Here is a 21,636-nt window from a genome sequence, read left to right on the forward strand (position 1 = left end):
TTGATAATGTGCAATGGACTCAATGGAAAAGGACTCAATGGAAAAAGAAATATGTAGCAATTTAATACTGCATCAGAGTCTCCCAAAGTTTTCAATACTTGCTAAACTATTTTTTAAAAAGGAGGGACTTCCCTGGCAGTGCAGTGGTTAAGACTTCGCCTTCCAATGCAGGAAGTGCAGGTTCATCCCTGGTCAGGGAGCTAAGATCCCACATGCCTCATGGCCAAAAAACATAAAACAGAAGCAATATTGTAACAAATTCAATAAAGACCAAAAAAAAAAAAAAGTAAATAGGAGTAAATACTACCCCCAAATTAACCTTTCCAACAGATGCTACAAAGAAATCGTTCTATTTTCTTACTTCAGGAAACAATATATTCAGGAAATGAGAAAAGCAGAAAGAAAAATTTTACATATAGACAATTACTGTTAGCATTCTGGTATATTTCTCTGGACTCCTTTTAACTATTTCATCTCTCTAAACTATACTTCACTGCTTTCAAATCAGTAATGGTATCCAGACAATCTTCCCGTGGGTTCTTTTGGTTTTATGAAATCTCCAGATTTGTAGAGGGAAAAAAAAGTAGGTTTTTAATTAGAAATGTAATCAGCTAGAAATGTAATCAGTAGAAATGTAATCAGCTTGAAAAAGTTTATAGTTCCCATTGTTAATACTCTCAACCATGCCTTTCTGCCCTTCCTCATTACCAGCTAGGCCAAAGATTAATATAATTTCAAAACCAGGGTGTGCTCCCATCACCTCATTTTATAGGAGACCAAATATTATTTGATCTATTATTGTTTCTACAATACCATCTTCTCAAGTATTTTGTTGCCACAGGTTGGGTCCCCCAGGAGGCAAAGAGATTAGAATGCAAGAGGTTTATGAAGGAGTGCCCTTTCTCTCAACAGGTGTGGAGATGAGAAGGCACACAATTAGGCAGAGTAAGAAGTTGAGCACCCATGCCTCAGCCTACACTATAGAGGTTATGAGCTGGGATGATGTTTTAGAGCTGTCAAGAGGGGGATGCCTTCATATTTTCACTTCAGTCAGTTAATACAGGCCACAGTCTGATCTTAGGAAACAGTCTGATCTTGGGTGAAGTGGCTTTCTTCACCTGACACAGTTCTCACACGGGATGATTCCCAAGGACTGTCTGCTAGCAGCAGTTATAGCAACTAAAAAAATGAGTCCTTCAGTCCTAAAGTGGGATGTGAGCAGCACATCACGTCTTATTTCAAAAAGTACGTTAATTCCTTATTCTAACATTCTGATCTTGACTGTTCTACTCCAGTGATTAAACAGAAGAACATAGTAAGCTATGGAGAAAAAAGGGAATTTGGTTTATACAAAATTACTTAAATCCTCTGAGCCTTGGTTCCTTTGTCTGTAAAACGAACTGTATAATACATTTTATAACACATCTTTTGTCTATAAAATGGGTTACTATGACCATTGAATAAAATATTGTTTGCAAAGATGTTGTCATATAGTAGGTCCTCAATAAATGGAAATTCCTTTTTTTTTTATTTTTGGAAAGGCTCTTGTTCTACCCAGTTTTCTTTCATTTTGTCTTTAAAGATTTTCTTAATACCTCACAATTCTAGAGTCCAATAGCCCAAGGACACTCTCTCTAGTTGTAGGACACATTGATGGCTGCCTACCCAACTCATTCCCTGCTTCCTAACAGTCCTGGTTTTACCCAGGTATAATCCCAGATAAAATAGGGAAACCTGATTAGTTTAAGCACACCCCAGCTGATCTGCAGGTGGAGGTGTGGCATTAGCTGGCCTAACCAGACTAAAGGGAAGGATACAGCTCTGATTACCACTAGCAACCATCATGTGACTCCAAAAGGACCCAGCTTTAGAGACACTGACACCAAGGATGCCAGAATGAACTATGAACAGATGTTGGACTTCGATGGCATCATTGAGCTGTTGATTATAAAGTGCCTGAAATCACCCTGACAACTTGTGAAATAATAAATTTCCTTACTGTTAAGCCAATTCGAGTTCAATTCATTATCACTTAATAGCCAAAAGCTTTCTAAATGATTCAATAGTACATCTTATTAAACCTACCAAAAAAATCATGTTTACTCATATTGTTTTATTCTCATCTACTTTATCCTTGAGGGCAAACATTATTTTATTGTTATGTTGCATTTTTTAAAAAAATTTATTTGGTTGCGCCAGGTCTTAGTTGCGACAGGCAGGCTCCTTAGTTGTGGCTCCATGGATCCCGAGTTGCGGCTCACCAGCTCCTTAGCTGCGGCACACGGGCTCCTTAGTTGTGGTATGCATGTGGGATCTAGTTCCCTGACCGGGGATCGAACCCGGGCCCCCTGCATTGGGGGTTCGGAGTCTTATCCACTGCACCACCAGGGCAGTCCCATTGTTGCATATTGCTTTATATAGATTCTAAGTCTTGGGTTGCTTTGTACCCATCTCTTTTACACGTTCATGGCCCTGGACCCTTAGAAAACCCTAACTTTTACATAAAATGTTTCTTTGTTCTGAATGTCTTGCTTGGATTATTCATTAATGGGCTGTTAAAGCTGCTTTTATATTTTGTTAAGACTAGGCATTCTGAGAATATGCTTCTAAACCAGCACCTCACATAGTCTCCTAACTGCTCACGTGGGCTTGATAATAAATACTGTCTTTTCCACAAGCCTAACATACCTTCCTCTGACAACAAAAGTAGATGTGCTTTCCCTTCTTGTTTGGAAACTCTTCATCTTAAAGGACTATCCATGAAGTTGCTGCTTGTTTGGTGAATACCTCGAACACTCACCTCATTTGCAAACAGAAATAACTGGATCCAGGTCTGGTGACAAGCTTTAGCTACAATGAGTCATCTTGGTGCTCTGTTATTCTGATCACCCTGTCTTCTACAAATCCTGTAGTTAAGAGTTTCATAAAAGAGAAAATATTTCGAACGCATTAAGTGATTGATATAATTCTCTTTAAGGGAAGGCAGCATTTCCTTCAAAGGCTGTCAGTCACATCAAGGGGAAAATGAAAAAAAAAATACAAGAATTTAATGGGAACCGCTTATAATTTAACCATTTGAAACTGCAGCATGTAAACTGACTTCAGAATCCAGAAAGTTCATCTAAAGAAACTCAACATACCCTGGAAAATGCACTATGCAAAGCTGTTCAACATCAACAAGTTTAAAAGTTCAAGTTAAGAGTAAAGTATAAAGGAATGCAAATATTTCTGTCAGAGTTTAACACTGTATTTTGATTAAATGAAAGAATGTGCATAAGCTCTGAGTAGGTATACTTAACATTTAAGCTTATACATTTTAAACAAGAGAGGCAAGGCACAGTACATTTTTATTCTGCATGGTTAATATACAAAATATCCCCACTTCCCTTGAGAAACAGTATCATATCTAAAACATACTTTGATGAACACTGAATATTGAAATAGTATACAGTTGTTCCTCAGAATCCTGGGGTGGGGGGGTATTGGTTCCAGGACACCGCCCCCTCATACACATGCACAGATATCAAAATTCAAGGAAGCTCAAGTCCCCAACAGTAGGCCCTCAGTATACGGAGGGCTGCTGTATGACACTATATAAATGGATTGAATAGAGGTGAACACAAATACATATTCTTCAACTTTTCAATATTCTAAGAATATACCACAGCACTGATAACATGAAGAAAAATGTCTGGATTTATTTTTAAATTCAAAATTCTTCTGGTTGATCTCCACTGAGGGGCTTTAGAGGTGAAAACGTAATCAGGTTACCACCAAAGGGAATGTGTCTGGTACGTTCTTGATGTCTTCTTTCCACCTGAGTGAATGTATTACTGCAGTTTAGGCCTGGCTAGAGAATAAATTTAGAGAAGTCACTAAAGTAACCATCAAGAGTTTCACCAATTAAGTTTTCAACATTGCAAATTAGTAATGGATTAATAATATAAATAACGTTTCTTATACACAATAAAAAGTTATTAATGACATGATTATGCTACTTTCCATGGATCTAATTTCAAACATATAGTTTTTTTTAACTGAAAAGCATATTAGGAATATACGCCTTAAAAGGTGATTAGTAATATGTAAATGGACTTCAGCAACATATGCAGGATGAATAAAACTGAGGCCACTTATGCAGATTCCACAAATCCTAGTCCATATAATTGTACTTAATAGGTCTTTTACTAGTGTGATCCTGCTGGGATCCTTTTCTTTGTTCCCTCTCAAACCCTACTTCAAGTTCAAATGATGCACAGAGCTAGTAATAATGTGGGTCTAAAATAGACAGGTGGACCTATTAAAAAAAAAATCCAAAAATATAACTTCTAAAATTTATGGAAGTGGAAAATAATTCACAGGGAGACTAAGTTTTAAGATACTAAGATTTATCAACAATATATGATAACTGTGAAGCAATCTTAATCATATTACTAATGTATCAAAAATAGAATATTATGATTCATTAACATCCAGATTTACTTATAATACCACATATTATCAGAACCAATCATTCAGAATTTAGCTCTGAGAACAAGATTAAATCAGGTTTATATAAATTGGCCTTATGCTGAAATCCGTCTCTCTAGGTCTCAGCCTAGGATTAAAGAAACCCAAGACTGGGACTTCCCTGGTGGCGCAGTGGTTAAGAATCCGCCTGCCAATGCAGGGGACACGGGTTCAAGCCCTGGTCCGGAAAGATCACACATGCCGCAGCAACTAAAGCCCGTGAGCCACAACTACTGAGCCTGTGCTCTAGAGGCTGTGAGCCACAACTACTGAGCCCGCGCGCCTAGAGCCTGTGCTCTGCAACTTACAATGAAGAGTAGCCCCTGCTCGCCACAACTAGAGAAAGCCTGCACGCAGCAATGAAGACCCAATGCAGCCAAAATTAATTAATTAATTAATTAATTTTTTAAAAAAAGAAGGCTTGGACTGGGACTTCCCTAGTGGTGCAGTGGTTAAGAATCTGCCTGCCAATGCAGGGCACACGGGTTCCAGCCCTGGTCCAGGAAGATCCCACACGCTGTGGAGCAACTAAGCCCGTGTGCCACAACTACTGAGCCTGCACACCTAGAACCCATGGTCCGCAACAAGAGAAGCCACCACAATGAGAAGCCCGCGCACTGTAACGAAGAGTAGCCCCCGCTCACCACAACTAGAGAAAGCCCACGTGAAGCAACGAAGACCCAAATAAAGCCAAAAATAAAATAAATATATTTATTTTTTAAATAAATAAATAAAGAAGGCCAAGACTAAGAAGGAACAGTGTGGTCGCAGTAACACACTCCGTTCAGCTCCTGAGATGTAGCCACCCCAGAAGGCTGAATACAAAGAAGCCATCTTCGAAAGATAATAAAAGTCAACATATTCAGAGGTCCTTAAGGAATTAGTGGCTTAAGGAAGCCAAGCATTTGCCAGGCTTCATGAGGTTAACAAAAATTGTTTCTGTTTGATCCTACATTTGCCTTAATGAATTTTTTATATTCTGAGATGGAAGATTAGCAAACCAAAGCCAGTCCCTAATTTATTTTAGCAATTGGTCCTAGAAAATTTCAAGGTAAGGTTATAAACCAGAGTTGTTGACCATGGCCACACGTTAGAATCCCCTGACAAACGTCCTAATACAGATCATTGAAATAAAAATATCTGGCAGTAGGGGTGAAAGCCAATGCTGTAAACAGTTAGTAGGCAAGAGAGCACCATTCCATTCATGCCCTACTATTCAGTGCCAGCATCCATGAATGCGAATCAGACAGCTCTGCCTAAAGAGGAATTTATAGTTAATAAGGGAAATAGATTCCTGAAAGTACAATATGTTTTAGGAATACAGTATCATTTATTCATATTATACTCTTAATAAGAGATTTAATGTGTGCCTGTATGCATTGTGCACCTGTGCCTATACAGAAATTAACATGCGAGAGATGAGAGCTTTTACAGGAAGGCTTCACAGATGGGCAAATGTTTGAACTAGATTTAAAGGCAAGAGGTCACTAAAAGTAAAGGCTGGGGAGCTTCCAAATAAAATAGCAGGACATAAATATAGTAATCTAAAAGAACTAGAATGAAAATAAGCAATGACTGAAGGTAGGACAGACGTTATCTCCCCAACTGTAAGCTTCAAAAGTATAGAAATCTTGCATTATATTTTTCATACATCACTGAGAACTACCCAGCATAATCCAAGCTACATATTAGATGTTCAAGTATTCAACCACTTTGTCACAACAAATTTGATACATAAACCATATAGAGAATTAAATCTTCAGAGTTTAATACTAAAGCACACTATATTTTAAAGTATTAATATAACTTAATACAATTTTTCCCATTTTGAGAAAAAATGAATAAAAGTGGATTTCAGAGTAAATAAAACAATGACAAGATGTAAACTTTGCACATAAATTGAAAAGTGAGTAATATTCATTTTATAAAACAAATCTGGAATATAAAGAACTTTTCAAATCAAGTTGGAAAACTTACTGAATCAAGAAGATGGCATTCAGTAGTGAGACTTTTATTATCAAATAGTACTGAAAAACAAAAAGGAATAATTTTTAACTTTTAAAGTAATATTCTCGCAGTTAAGTGTTGTTAGAAAGGAACAAAGCCTTGAAAGATATGAAAAATTCCATACATCATGTGCTAAGAAAAATATGGATCATCTTATGCTATAATATATTTTTAAATGTAGTTAAATTTCTTTGTAAAATTCTCATCCTTAATTTCAGTATAAAAAAAGGTTTCTATAAATAAATCTCATGCTTGTAATTTAAAGGTACCCAAAAGATGCTAGAACATAGCTGGAGTGCCTTAAATGTCTGACCAAGGTTATAATGTTTATTTTGCCTTAGACCCCAGCCAGAAGAGCACCATGCAGTAGCAGATGAAAATAGTAGGTGAAACCATCACACATTATATTATAACAAAAATACAAGAGCCATTTCCTACTGAACAATCACAACACAGTAGGTAGGAAAAGGCACTAGGGCAGAAAAAGAGGGTGTTTTGAAGAAAGGTTTGAGGAGTTTGATGGAAAAGAAGAGAACTAAAAAAACTTCAGGGAATTTTTCTGAGTCTTCGCAAACAACAAAGGATGCCACATAGTTAGGTCTAATGTAAAGTGCTGCTGACGTCCAATATGGATTCGTATCTGTTGTTGATTTTTAATGGGTCTACCTCAAAAGGTTTGGGTGGATAGTAGGGTACCACAACACAAACTAATTCTCACAAGATATTTATTGCAAGTGTCCAATTTCTCAGCCTTCATTCTTGGCAACTGTATCCCGAAGTGTTTATAATAAGCTATACTTTAGTCCAAGTTCATTTATTTAACAAAGCCTCATTTAAATACATTAAAAGACTTTACCTGACTGAGAAATTTTAGTTTCTTCTTCCTGTGAGATGTTATTTTGTGATGGTACATTTTTTTCAGGGCTAATCATCAAAACATCCTGTGCTGTAATTGAATTTAGTTCCATTCCATACACAACATCTGAAACTTCTTCCTTTCTGTTAGTATTAACATCATCTGCCACTTTGCCAGCAAGCAGAGCCAAATTCATTCTTTCACTAGGCAAACGACTTATTTCAAAGTTTATCTTATTTACATCCTGGAAGTAAAAATGTTATTACATTTAATTACCCCAAATTGAAATAAACAGAAAAAGTCTCACTGCTATTAAAAATAAGAAATAATAGAAGGATGACATTCTGAGCACAAGCTAAAGAACACTGTAAATCCTACCATCTTGCTTCTTGAACAATTAGATCAGATAATATTACAGCAATAGTACAAATGAAGGAAAGTTTCTCAGCAAGTACCAACAGTCCAGCTCAGAGATTGGCAAACATTCCATGTGATAGGCCAGGTAGTACAGTTGACCCTTGAACAACATGGGTTTGAACTGCGAGGGCCCACTTATACGCAGAATCTTTACAATTGTAAATACTACAGGATCTGTGGTTGGTTGAATCCACGGATGCGGACCCACAAATATGGAAGAACCAAGTATAAGGGGTGCACCAACTGTAAGTTATACGTGGATTTTTGACTGTGCAGAGGGATGGCAACCCCTCATGCTGTTCTTCAAGAGCCAACTATAAATATTTTAGGCTTTGTGATCCAAAGAGTCTCTGCACAAACATGAACACTCTACCATTATATTTTGAAAGCGGCCAGATACAATACATAAACAAATGACTGTGGCTGTGATACCATAAAACTTTATTTACAAAAATAATCTTGATGTGAGCTGAAAACCAAATTGGCACTATGATCTCAAACAAGCCAAAGGTCTTTGAAGTAAGAACTGTAATTCTATATGACTGCTTTAGATTTCCAATGGAAATTCCGGAGGTTGTTTATGGAGTTACTATATTTAATGATATAAATAGATAACATACTGGGCTATCTAATGCACTGGAATAGGACTTACATGGTTTACTTCAATTAAATCTTGTAATCCAGGACACTTAGCATCTTCTACTATGCTGTTCCTGAAAAAGGAAAAAGGCAGCATTGTACTCAGATAATTAAAACATTTTGCTATGTTTTGAGACTATCCTTTATGGGTCAAAGATGGAGCCTCATCCAAGATCAGGCCTGTTCCAAGTAGATTAGTTGTGGATGACAGCTACTTCAGGATGGCCTTACAAACCAAACGCATTTTCCTAAGAAAACTCACAAGCTGTGACTGTGCTGGTCAGTCTGCTGGCAATCTTTTGAACCTCAGCCAAATCCAGAGCCATATACTAGAAAAAGTCAGGATAAAGCTTACTTCTGGGGGATTAAAGCATCAACTCAATTATTGTATGGCTGGAGTTGCCTACCTTTACTTGTTAGCTAGTTATAGCACAATATATTCTAATCCTGAAGTTCTTAACTTGCATTTTACTAGAAACATTTGTCTCAACCTCTTGGAGTCATTTAAAAATATGTATATATACTCTATTTTTCTGGTTTTCAGCTTCACTTTGCCTTCATTGTACGAAGTTGTTTATTTGTAAGATGCTCTTTCAGGACTATTATCAGAAATAAAGTAAAACATTTTTTTTAAAGAGTACTTGTAATATCACTTAAATACAATTTTGGATCTTCTTAGTACAAGATAATGAACTACAGGGTACACAAAGTAAAGTAACTTGCATTTAAGAAATGACAATAAATTGGTATTTTATAATCCACAGATTTCTAAAACAATTTAATCCCTACAAAGGCTAAATATACTTTAGTTTATACTGAAAACTAGAAATTTTATAACTTGTTCCATGAAATATTTAAAAAGAAAAACTTTCATTTGTTTCCCCATTGAAATAGTCAATGCATAGGGTGTTCTTTATTTTTTGACAACCTTGTTTGGTGTGACGGCAGGATATTCAATGCTGTCCCATCTCCAGATTAATAATAAATCCAACAGTCCTATCTTGGCTCCAGACTACAATTTTATTTCCTACTTAAAGTATCTTTTTCCTATCATATTTCTGGTACATTTATGTTCCACGAACAAGGACTATATAGGTAATTTTGATGCATCTTTGCAGAGGCAGTACTATGTAGCATAAAGAATGTAGGTAACATCCACTTTCACCAACTGTAAGCTGAATTTGGGTAAGTTACTAACTTTTCAAGTTTCCTCATTTTTTAAAAATGGAGATCTAGTACCTCACATGGTTGTTTTGAGGATTAAATGAGATAATATGTGATAGGAACCTTGAACAATGTCCAGCCCATAATAATTGTTCAGTACATATTAGCTCCCCCTTCTCTCACTCTGCCATCTGTCAAGTCAGCAGCCTCAAGGTACTTTCTATAATGGCTGGTACAAAAGTGCCTACCTCTCAACGACACTGCAGGGAGGTATCAGCACTGTTTTGTGGATGATGAATCTGAAGCTTAGTGAGTTAATTAAACTTGTCCTGAAGTTTCATAGCTAGTATGTCATAGAGCTGGTTTTGAGCTCAGATCTGTCAAGCACCAAAATTTCTGGCCGTTTATCAACAAAGAACACTGTATTACTTCTTTTCTTCTTGGTTCTGCAGCATTTACTTTGCCCATCTAGATATGACCATTTACCAATCTGAAATGTGAAGCCCTAATTTCCTCATTTATAAAATAGAAGTATTGCCTATACGTTACAGGGTCATTGTGAAATTTAATAAACAATACATATCTTGCATACTTAACCAGGTTAACAATCTGAAATGGTATTTAATGTCTGCATCTGTTAAACTCTTAATATTAAAGAAATACCTGTTTCCAGGAATATTTGAAATCAAAGTCTTATCAACATGTTCACTTTTGGTGCCCTGAGGATCAGGATTCTCTGGTGATGTGGTTTGTCTTAGAACACCCATCTCAGCCCTGCTCTCAGACGCAGCTTTGCTGGCAGACTTAGGTATTCTAAGTCGTTGAGAAAGACATTCAGAAGAAAGTCCTAGAAGATGAGAGAAATCATCTTAATACCAAAAAGCTCTTTCATTCATTTTTCACTATAACTAGGAAGACAGTGCAAATTCTTCCTATTCCCCTACCTTTCTCCTATAAAATAATGTTTGTTAAAGTCAATGCCTGGGACTTTCAGTTAAAGATAGTACTGAATACACACACTAAACTGCTTCCTCTTGACATCCCACTACTATAAACAGTAACAGATAATCTTGAAAGGTTGAATGCTACAAGGACAAAGCATCCTTTTTTTTAAGGTCAGTGGCTTTTAAAATTCGAAATATAATTTTCAAGGACAAAGGAAACTAAACCAGAAACAACAAAACTCAGAAAAATTTGGAAGCGTAATATAGATAGATGAGTGGGATATTACTTAGTAGACTCAAGAAAATAAATCCTAAGCCACTAGTCAGGAAAGATGTGAATCAACCCAGTTTATACCGCAGCACCTCTCAAAAGAATTGGTGGCCTCAAGAATCTCTGCAAGCAAAGGTAAAAACAGGAAGATTGGTTCAAAGTCAGTTTAAAGAACAATTAGAGTCCAGATTCCTTTCCTCATTATGCACAGCTGGGAAACTGTCAACAACCCCCTCCCACCACCAAGATAAAAAAAACTAGAGGCTTATCTCCCCAAAAAGGTGAAACAGGGCGTCTCTGGTTTAGGGGATAAAGTTGAGAGACTGGTACTATATGGAAAAGGGAGGATTAAATGAGTATTATTTAAATTGTTGATACACTCAGTTTCCCTCCCCCCATGTGGCTCCTGAAAGACTGGAAGCCAGAATTATACCCTCCAGGCAACAGATCAGAAGGATCTTCTCTGGGGAATCTAACTAGCCCATGAGAAAAGACTTAAATACAGTGATGATGTGCAGGTTCCCAGAACAATGGTGCAGCTAAATCACCCCACAGTAAAGACCTTATTACCCACACGCTGCCATGCAGAGTCCTGCTCTTAACCATGAGCAGGCAGTGAATGATCATCAGACACCCGATGGAAGACTCTAATAGGAGAGACAGAAACCAAAACCAAACAGATGAGAGTATCTTGGAACAAATTATCCAAGGGAAGAATATGTAAAAGCTATCGTTAACGTCTGTAGAAAAATAAGACAGTGCACTTACGAAACAAGTACAGAATGTTATAAACATTCAAAGATTAAGAAAGAGTTCTTGGGAATTAAAAACATGATAGCCAACAGGAAAGTTGAAGAAATTCACGAAGTAGAAGAAAATGACAAGTACAGGAAAGAATGATAAAAACAGTTTATTTACCAGGAGAAAGATAAGAGTTTCTGAAAGAAAGATCAGAGAAAACCAAGGAAAGTACATCAAAGGAATAATTCAAGAAAAAAATCTACACCTTGTTTAGAGAGGGCTGTAAACAATACCCCAAGACTCCTTTAAGCATTGGAAGTGGTTGCCTTTAGGAAGTGACAAACGGGATGAGTGGGGCTTCCTGGGGACTTCTGTTTTGTAACAAACCTCATATAAACTATGAGTTCTACAATTAAAACTCTATTGAGTTCTATAATTAAAAATCAATTTCAGAAAGATCAATTTTGATCAAAAACCTTGATCTCTCTAGTCATAAGTACCAAGATAGCTCCCTGAAAGAATAGACAGTGGTGGGCCCATAGTCATGGAAACCACTAGGATCCTTGGGAAGTAAGTAACAAGACCCATGCCATTAGCAGTGAGGCAATTCCTGGAGTCCAGGGAGTGCAGCTGCTTGGTGTAAAGGGAACGCACCAAAACCACACACTAGGTGTGATACCTAAATTGACAGGGAGGTAATAATATACTTGAGGTGATAAATTTACATTTTAATGCAAATATTAAGTAGCAACTCAAGTTTATTGTCAGAAATCTTCCAAGTGGGCACACTTAAATAATAGGGAAAAAAATCCCTTCTCCTGATTAGTACTTAAAGAGGACTTAGCCCCTTTCTCCTTGAAAATAAACATCTAGCACTTAAAGCATTAATAGAAGTGTCGGGCTTCCCTGGTGGCGCAGTGGTTGAGAGTCCGCCTGCCGATGCAGGTGACATGGGTTCATGCCCCGGTGCGGGAGGATCCCACATGCCGCGGAGCGGCTGGGCCCGTGAGCCATGGCCGCTGAGCCTGCGCGTCCGGAGCCTGTGCTCCGCAACGGGAGAGGCCACAACAGTGAGAGGCCTGTACACCGCAAAAAAAAAAAAAAAAAAAAAAAAGTGTCTACCAAGATTGAAGGAACAGATTACCTCAACTATGACCTCTCATTATATGGCTTATATATAATTTCAATCTAGGTAAATAAATTCAATCTAATAAAGATAGCCTATGAAAAATGGCTATTGAAAAATACAACCAGAGTTAGAAAATCATAAGAAAGAATGGTTTCCTGAAGTAGTAAAAGCTGGTTACACTGCAATATTTTAAAATTAGGAAAATGGGGGGCTTCCCTGGTGGTTCAGTGGCTAAGACTTCGCGCTCCCAATGCAGGGGGCCCAGGTTCGATCCCTGATCAGGGAACTAGATCCCACATGCCGCAACTAAGAGTTCACATGCCGCAACTAAGACCCGGTGCAGCCAAATAAATTAAAAAAGATTTTTTTTAAATAAGGAAATTGGTACATTTACTATATTTCAAAAAGATAAGAGGAGGGGCTTCCCTGGTGGCGCAGTGGTTGAGAGTCCGCCTGCCGATGCAGGGGACACGGGTTCATGCCCCGGTCCGGGAGGATCCCACATGCCGCGGAGCGGCTGGGCCCGTGAGCCATGGCCGCTGAGCCTGCGCGTCCGGAGCCTGTGCTCCACAACGGGAGAGGCCACAACAGTGAGAGGCCCGTGTACCGCAAAAAAAAAAGAAAAGATAGGAGGAAAATTTTTACTCCAAATGAAGATTAAACCAAATCCACCTTCCATAAGCTATTTCTCAGAAATCACAGAAAACACATAAATCTCCATGTGAAAACTATTTTTCACCTCTTACACAAGCTCCCATCCAACCCAAATATTTCCGTTTAGTAGTCTCAGCAGAAAAACTAACCTGAGAATGATTTAACAGGACTTTCAATTCTGAAAAATCCAGCATCAAACACTATTTTATCCACTTCCTTTGGCATTGCAGAGGCTGCTGCCTCAGCATGTTCTTTCTGCTTAATTCTCTCTCTCACTGCATTTTTTATGGCAGCTAGGCGATTTCTAGCTGCAATTCTTCCACCATCATCCTGTTTGGGTTTACTCACTATACCTGAGACAACTTTTTTCTGTGAAGAGAAATTATGACTTATTAAAGGGATTCATTACCATCTTATAAGAAAAACAAATAAGGCATACATGAAATACTCAACACATTCATCATATACTTACCAACCTCCTAATACGTGCTAAAATGCTTGGGTGGGGGGGTTGGACTTCCCTGGTGGCGCAGTGGTTAAGAATCTGCTTGCCAATACTCGGGACACAGGTTCAACCCCTGGTCCAGGAAGATCTCTCATGCCACGGAGCAACTAAACTCGTGCACCACAGCTACTGAGTCTGCTCCGAAGCCCATGGGCTACAACTACTGAGTCCGAGTGCTGCAACTACTGAAGCCTGCGTGCCTAGAGCTCGTGCTCCACAATAAGAGAAGCCACCACAATGAGAAGCCTGCGCGCCACAACGAAGAGGGGCCCCGCTTGCTGCAACTAGAGAAAGTCTACATGCAGCAACGAAGACCCAAAGCAGGCAAAAATTTAAAAATAATAAATTTTTAATAAATAAATAAAATGCTGGGGGTCAAAAGGTAAAGGACAAAGTTCCTGCCCTCAAGGAGTTCTCAGCTTCACAGTGGAAGAGCTAGATAAGGACACTGAGAAGAATAAATGTCGTGTTAGAAATAAATTCAGAGGGCTGAATTTATCAATTAATCAACCTTCAGAGGCACCAAGAAAGGCTTATAGGAAGTAGCACGTGAGCTGAAATCACAGCTAGGTGGGCTACAAGATGGGATGAGGAAAGGGCTAGGTAGAGAGAATAGCATGTTTGCAAAACCAGAAATGAAAGAAAGCACAGAGGAGTTGGCAAGAGGTAAGTAACAGCTAATTATGATCCCTCACATGTAACCATTTTGAGGAGCTACATTTACACAGAGGACAAAGTAATAGAGGTTACTGACGATTTTTAATCAGGAGGTTAACATTATCAAATTTGTATTCTGGAAAAGTCGCTCTGTGTCCAGCCTGGAGAATGGATTGGAGGGTTACAAGCCAGTTAGGAAGGCGATTACTTCAGTGATACTGGAAAAAGATGCTAGTAGTTAGATTACGGAGGGAAAAATGGAAAAAAGTAAACAGATTCAGGAGATATGAGGAAGAATTGAGAGGACTTAGCAATCTTTTAGATAGGTGGAATGAAGATGGTGAAATACAGAAAGGAAAGGACCACAGAAGATAGCCAGGTTTCTGTCTTGGATGCCTGGAGGGATGATAATACCATTCTCTGAGACAGGGAAACATCGATGTGTGTGAAGATGATTTCCGTTTGGGATACACAGATTTTAAAGTATTACTGTGTCAGCAGTAAGAGTGGTTTGAAATACAGATTCGGGAATCATCGCCGAGTGGGTAAGATTGCGCATGAAGAATATGGAAGGAGAGAAGAGAGTTGAGGTAGGAACTGGAGTATCACAAACACTTAAGGGATAAATGGAAAGAAACTTGCAAACATGACTGATAAAAAGGGACAGAGGTAGGAGGAAAATCAGTATAAAATAATTTCAAGAAAGAGGGAGTAGACTGTATTTAATACTGCAGAGGGACTAGACTTTATAATTAAGTACCTAATAACTGCAGCAATTAGTGGATCAATAACCATGGTTATAACTGTTCTGGAAGCATAGAGGGGGTGAAGCTGAATTGCAGTGAGTTGGAAAGGTAAGTGGGAATCAAAATAGTAAAGACAGAGTATAGACAACTTTTTCAGGAAGCTTGTCTGTGACTGGGAAGAAAGAAATGGGAATGGGGGAAGGGGAGGTACAGATAACTGTAAGAGATGTGGACCTCACAGGTTTAGCTGTTGTTGTTTTGCTTTTTCCTAATGTAAACAGAGATAAGACCCTTAAACATACCTAAAAACTGATGGAAAAAAGAGGGAAAGATGAAAATAGGATAAGTGATGGAATGAGAGGCAATGAATAGGAGGTAGAAGGGAATGGTAACAAAGTATAGGTAAAAGACAAAATTTATTTTATTTGTCCAATATCTTAACAGTAGCCTATAAATAAAGTAGGAGGAGAGAGACACCTGGTGATAAGGGGCAGAATTACAAGGCTCTGATATACTACTGTACTGATACAGCCATTATCTGCATCACTGATGATATTAATGTTTCCAGGACTAAATACTCAATAAGAAATATCCACAGTAGCTTCAAAATGTTCAAGCATCCTTTATTGTTTAGTAGATTTAAAACTCATTCAATCAATTTTGTCAATATCCTTTGAGTCTTTGTCATAACAATTAGTAAAATAATGTTATTAAAATGTTTCTTTAATACTGTAACAGCTTAAACTCCTAAGGATTCAAAACAGTTTTGCTATGGATTACATAGCATGATAAAGTACCAATCTAGAGACCTGATTTTATAACCACAGGCATTTTTCTAAAATCTAAAAGGAAAACTGGCAATGCTCTACTGTGGTTTGAGAAGCATTCATCTGAATCAAAAACTCTGAGTTTAAAACATTACTAGAAAAAATTCTACAAATAGATAAGAATGGAAGCTATCACGATAAAGTAATAGGAAATTTTGCAAGATAAAGTATAGGAAGAAGACAGACACTCTAAAGAGCCATTGTTTCTCTTTCTTTTCTATTTAAAAAATTCTTTCAGGACTTCTGTGGTAGTCCAGTGGTTAGGACTCCGCGTTTACACTGCAGGGCGCCCTGGTTCGATCCCTGGTTGGGGAGCTAAGATCCCGCAAGCCACACGGCATGGCCAAAAAAAACCCAAAAAATCTTTCATTTTGAAATATATCACACAAAAGCACAGCCTACTGGATAAGAATAGGAATTCTGGAATGAGAAAGTCTGGCCTGAAACCCAGCTCCACCTTGGGCAAGTAACTTAATCTTTCTGGGCCTCATATTCCTCAACTGTAAAATGGGGATAACAGTACCCACCTCAGGAGGATTGTTGAGGATTAAATGAGTTAAAACATGTAAAGTATTTGGAACAACATTTGGCACATACTAAGCATTATATAAATTATCTACTTCTACCATTATTATTACCAAAAAATGTATAAACACAATTTAAAGAATAAAACAAACACACACATACCCACTATGTAGCAACTCAGAAGCTCTCAATCAATCACAGCCCCAAATCAATCATAGCCCCTATCCTTCCTCCCTCCGGAAATAACCATTCTGAATTTTGCATTGCTCATTTCCTTTCTTTCTTCAAAGACAATCAGCACATTGTAAGCAATATATGAAACTTATTTTAAAAAATGATAAAAAAATCTGAAGCTAAATGTTTATAAAGCTTGAAAATAAAAATTATTTAGAGTAGAAGAGTCTATATTAGAAACCCACAAACTTACCCGAAAAACTTTTTTGCTTGTATTGTTATTGTTTTGCCACCCAGATTCCTCAAGTTTGGTCAGATTGTTGAATTTTTGATTTACGTCTTCTATCTATTAACAAATAAAGCACAAGTTTATCAGATTAATGCTAACCACATTAAAATTACAAACTAATAAACTGAAGCTTCAAAAAAATTGAGAATGGCAACATAAAATTAGACTAAATCCCCCTGAATTTAGTATTCAAGTGAAAAACTCTTACAGTAAAATTGTTCATTGTTATTTTTGGTGTTACAGACCTTCAAAATCTACATAAAGAATGTCATATATGGGGGCCTCCCTGGTGCCGCAGTGGTTGAGAGTCTGCCTGCCAATGCAGGGGACACGGGTTCGTGCCCCGGTCCCGGAAGATCCCACATGCCGCAGAGCGGCTAGGCCCGTGAGCCATGGCCGCTGAGCCTGCGCGTCCGGAGCCTGTGCTCCGCAACGGGAGAGGCCACAGCAGGGAGAGGCCTGCATACCGCAAAAAAAAAAAAAAAAAAAAAAAAGAATGCCATATATGGATAACTCTCCTAAATTATTTTTGATCACTAAAATGGTAGGAGAGATATCCTAAATGTTTTTGTTTCCTAAATTACACAATATGAATACAATCTCTCTCTCTTTTTTTACAGGACATCTTGGTTGCTTCCAAGTTTTGGCAATTATAAATAAAGATGCTATAAACACCTGTGTACACATATTTGTGTAGACATATGTTTTCAACCATTTGGGAAAATACCAAGGACTGTGATTGCTGGATTGTATGAAAAGAGCATGTTTAGTTTTGTAAAAAACTGTCAAACTGTCTTCCAAAGTGGTTGTACCATTTTGCAATGTACCACCAGCAATGAATCAGAGTTCCTGCTGCTCTCCATATTCACCAGCATTTGGTGTTGTCAGTGGTTTGGATTTTTGCCATTCTAATAGGCATCCAGTGGTAGCTTATTATAGTTTTAATTGGCAATTCCTTAATGATCTACGATGTTGAGCTTTATCTTGTCATATGCTTACTTGCCATCTGTATATCTTCTTTGGTGAAGGGTCTGATCAGGTCTTTTCTCCATTTAAAAATCAGGTTGTTTGAAGGGTTCTTTGTATATTTTGATACAGATGTTTGTATCAAATATCAGATACATCTTTTATAAATATTCATTTCCCAGTCTGTGGCATGCCTTCTCATTCTCTTCACACAATCTCATTTTAAAAGATTCAAATAATATCCCCATCCTTCTGGTATTTCCAATCTCCTCCAACGAGGTAACCACTGTCAACAGTTTGGTAAACTTGCTTCAAGACCCCTTACTATGCATTTATATTCATATGTACTCTCAATCTCTCCCTCTCTCAAAAAAAAAATTTAAATGTCAAAACGACTCAGGATTACATTTATGATCACTGATTTTCAACAAGTTGCCACTGTAATTCAATGAGGAAAAGACAATCTTTCCAAGAAACAGTACTGGGAAAATTGGATATCCTCAAGAAAAAAGTTGAATTTAGACTCTTATCTACACCATACAGAAAAACGAACTACAAATGGATCACAGACCTAACAGTAAGAGCTGAAACTATAACACTTTTAGAAGAAAACATAAGAGAAAATCTTTGTGACCTGTGGTTAGGCAAAACGAGTTCTTAGACATGTACACAACATAAAAGAAAAAAGTTGATAAATTGAACTTCATCAAAATCAAAAACATTTGGGACTTCCCCGGCGGTCCAGTGGTTAAGACTCTGAGCTCCCAATTTAGGGGCACGGGTTCAGTCCCTAGTCAGGGAACCAAGATCCTGCATGCCGCACAGTGTGGCCAAAAAATACAAAAATCAAAAACATTTATACTGCAAAAGACATCATTAAGAAATTATAACAGAAGCCACAAATTGGGAGAAAATATTTGCAAATATTTCTGATAAAGGACTTGTATCCAGGATATATGAAAAACACCACTCAGTAATAAAGGCAAACCAATTTAAAAATGGGCAAAAGATTTTACTAGACATTTTGCCAAAACAGACATATGAATGGCTAATAAGCACATGAAAAGATGCTTAACATCATTATCAAAACTATAGAGACACTTCTCACCCACTAGGATGGCTGTATTAAAAAACACAGACAATAACAAGTATGGATGTGGTGAAACAGGAGCACACATTGTTGGTGGAGACGTAAAATGGAGTAATCACTTTGGAAAACAGTTTGGCACTTTCTTAAAAAGTTAAACATAAATTTACTACATGATCCAGCAAAATCTAGGTATCTACCTGAGAGAAATGACAATATATATCCACATTAATATTTGTATATGAATATTCATAGAAGACTATTCATAATCACCAAAGAGTAGAAACAATATAAATGTCCATCAATTGATAAATATAGATACAAGCTACAACATGGATGAACCTCAAAAACATCATGCTAAGTGAAAGAAGTCACATACAAAAGACCACATATTGTATTATTCTACGTAATGTGAAATGCCCAGAAAAGGCAAATCTACAAAGACAGCAAGAAGATTAGTGATGCCTGGGGCTAGGAGTGAGAATGGGGATTGACTTGCAAATAGGCAGGACAGATCCTTTTGTGGTGCTAAAAATGTTCTAAATTTGGATTACGGTCAGGGTGTGCAACTCTGTAAATTTACTGACAGTCATTGAATTGTACACTTAAAACAGGCAAAATTTTTTTAACATCTTTATTGGAGTATAATTGCTTTACAATGTTGTGTTAGTTTCTGCTGTATAACAAGGTGAATCAGCTATATGTATACCTATATCCCCATATCTCCTCCCTCTTGCATCTCCCTCCCTCCCACCCTCCCTATCCCACCCCTCTAGGTGGTCACAAAGCACCGAGCTGATCTCCCTGTGCTATGTGGCTGCTTCCCACTAGCTATCTATTTTACATTTAATAGTGTATATATGTCCTTGCCACTCTCTCACTTCGTCCCAGCCTACCCTTCCCCCTCCCCGTGTCCTCAAATCCATTCTCAATGTCTGCGTCTTTATTCCTGTCCTGCCTCTGGGTTCTTCAGAACCATTTTCTTTTTTTTTAGATTCCATATATATGTGTTAGCATACGGTATTTAAAACAGGCTAATTTTATGATACACAGATTGTACTTCAATACAACTCTTAAAAAAAAAAAAGGCCCCAGCAGCCAGTTTGAAGAGGCTGTCATTGGCCAAAGCTGAGAAATGAGCATCAATAAAGACAGTAACTGTAAATAATGAAAACACATCAAATATCTTTAAATCCATAAATTAACAATGATAGTAAGAAACACAGAATTAATTGACCACCATCAAAGGATTCTAGTTAACCAACTCATCAATATGAAAACTGGTAAATGTATATAAAAACTGCTCACAAAGTAATGCTTATATTATGACTACGTAAACACTATTCACATCTGGGCCATAAAGTTATTGAGACTATTATGTTCCCTTACTCACTTTTCTCTAGATGTAATAATTGTTTTGCTTTTTGTTTGCTTAGTTGTTCATGTGTCTATCATCGATTCAGTCTAAACTCTGCACAGTAAGTATAAATTTCCTCTTAAGGACTTCCCTGGTGGCGCAGTGGTTAAGAATCGGCCTGCCAATGCAGGGGACACGGGTTCGATCCCTGGTCCGGGAAGATCCCACATGCCGCGGAGCAGCTAAGCCCGTGCGCCACAGCTACTGAGCCTGTGCTCTAGAGTCCTAGAGCCACAACTACTGAACCCACGTGCCACAACTACTGAAGCCCATGCGCCTAGAGCCCGTGCTCCGCAACAAGAGAAGCCACCGCAGTGAGAAGCCCACGCACTGCAACAGAGTAGCCCCTGCTCGCCACAACTAGAGAAAGCCCATGCGTAGCAACAAAGACCCAACGCAGTCAAAAATAAATAAATAAATTTTAAAAATAGAAAAGAAAAAAAAAGAATGCATTAAATCTCCTCTTAATAAAAAACAAATCAGGTATTTTACTCAGTTCAGCTTTCCAGAGACAGGTCTGGTAGAGCCCCTGGTCCCCTTGTGTTGATCAGGAAGTGCTGCTTCCTAAGCATGCTTCACACATTCTTGTCTCCCCTCGGCCTCAATTCTCTTGGCCCCTTGCTGGGGATCCAACCCACCTCCTCCTCCATTCTTGGCTTACTCCCTCATTTTTGTGAGGTACTTTCTCACTTAGCTTGCTAAGAAAGAGTGCTTGGGAGGTAAAATCTGAGACTGTGTGTGCTTGGAAAATGCCCTTCCACCCTCACACTTGATTGGTTGGCTACAGAACTCCAGGTTGGAAGTTATTTCCCTCAGAAGTTTGAGGACATTGTTCTCCCAGCTTTAAATGTTGCAGTTGAGAAATCCAAGGCTACTGTGATCCTTGACCCTTTGTATGAAACTTGTTTTCTCTCTGGAAGCTTCTACAGTTTTCTCTTCATCCCAAGAGCTGTACAGTTATACTTAATGGCGTACGTTGGTGTGGGTCTACACTTGATTCACAGTGCTAGGCACTCAGTGGGCTCCTTCAATCTGGAACTCATGTCCTGCAGTACTGGGGAAAATTTTTAAACCATTTCATTGATGATTTTCTATTTTTTCAGTACTCCTTT

At 38.0% G+C, this 21,636-nt stretch overlaps 1 protein-coding gene across 2 annotated transcripts in view; it reads right to left on the reverse strand.

Moving 5' to 3' along the window:
• Positions 1-3,330: 3,330 nt before the first annotated feature.
• The window catches only part of DLGAP5 (DLG associated protein 5), a 39,056-nt gene continuing 20,750 nt past the window's right edge, over positions 3,331-21,636 (reverse strand). Inside the window, exons 13-19 of one of the 2 annotated variants that reach the window (XM_029239808.1) lie at positions 17,019-17,111; positions 13,481-13,700; positions 10,256-10,439; positions 8,442-8,502; positions 7,373-7,616; positions 6,487-6,536; positions 3,331-3,850 (exon numbers count right to left, since the gene is read on the reverse strand). In XM_029239808.1, the coding sequence (XP_029095641.1) occupies positions 3,710-3,850; positions 6,487-6,536; positions 7,373-7,616; positions 8,442-8,502; positions 10,256-10,439; positions 13,481-13,700; positions 17,019-17,111 (993 nt within the window). In that variant the 3' untranslated portion in view covers positions 3,331-3,709. The remainder of the gene's footprint in view (positions 3,851-6,486; positions 6,537-7,372; positions 7,617-8,441; positions 8,503-10,255; positions 10,440-13,480; positions 13,701-17,018; positions 17,112-21,636) is intronic. The other variant, XM_029239809.1, reaches the window with a different exon arrangement.

The sequence above is a fragment of the Monodon monoceros genome, unplaced genomic scaffold (genome assembly GCF_005190385.1).
Source record: "Monodon monoceros isolate NGI ecotype Baffin Bay Population unplaced genomic scaffold, NGI_Narwhal_1 Super_Scaffold_21, whole genome shotgun sequence".
Taxonomy (NCBI): domain Eukaryota; kingdom Metazoa; phylum Chordata; class Mammalia; order Artiodactyla; family Monodontidae; genus Monodon; species Monodon monoceros.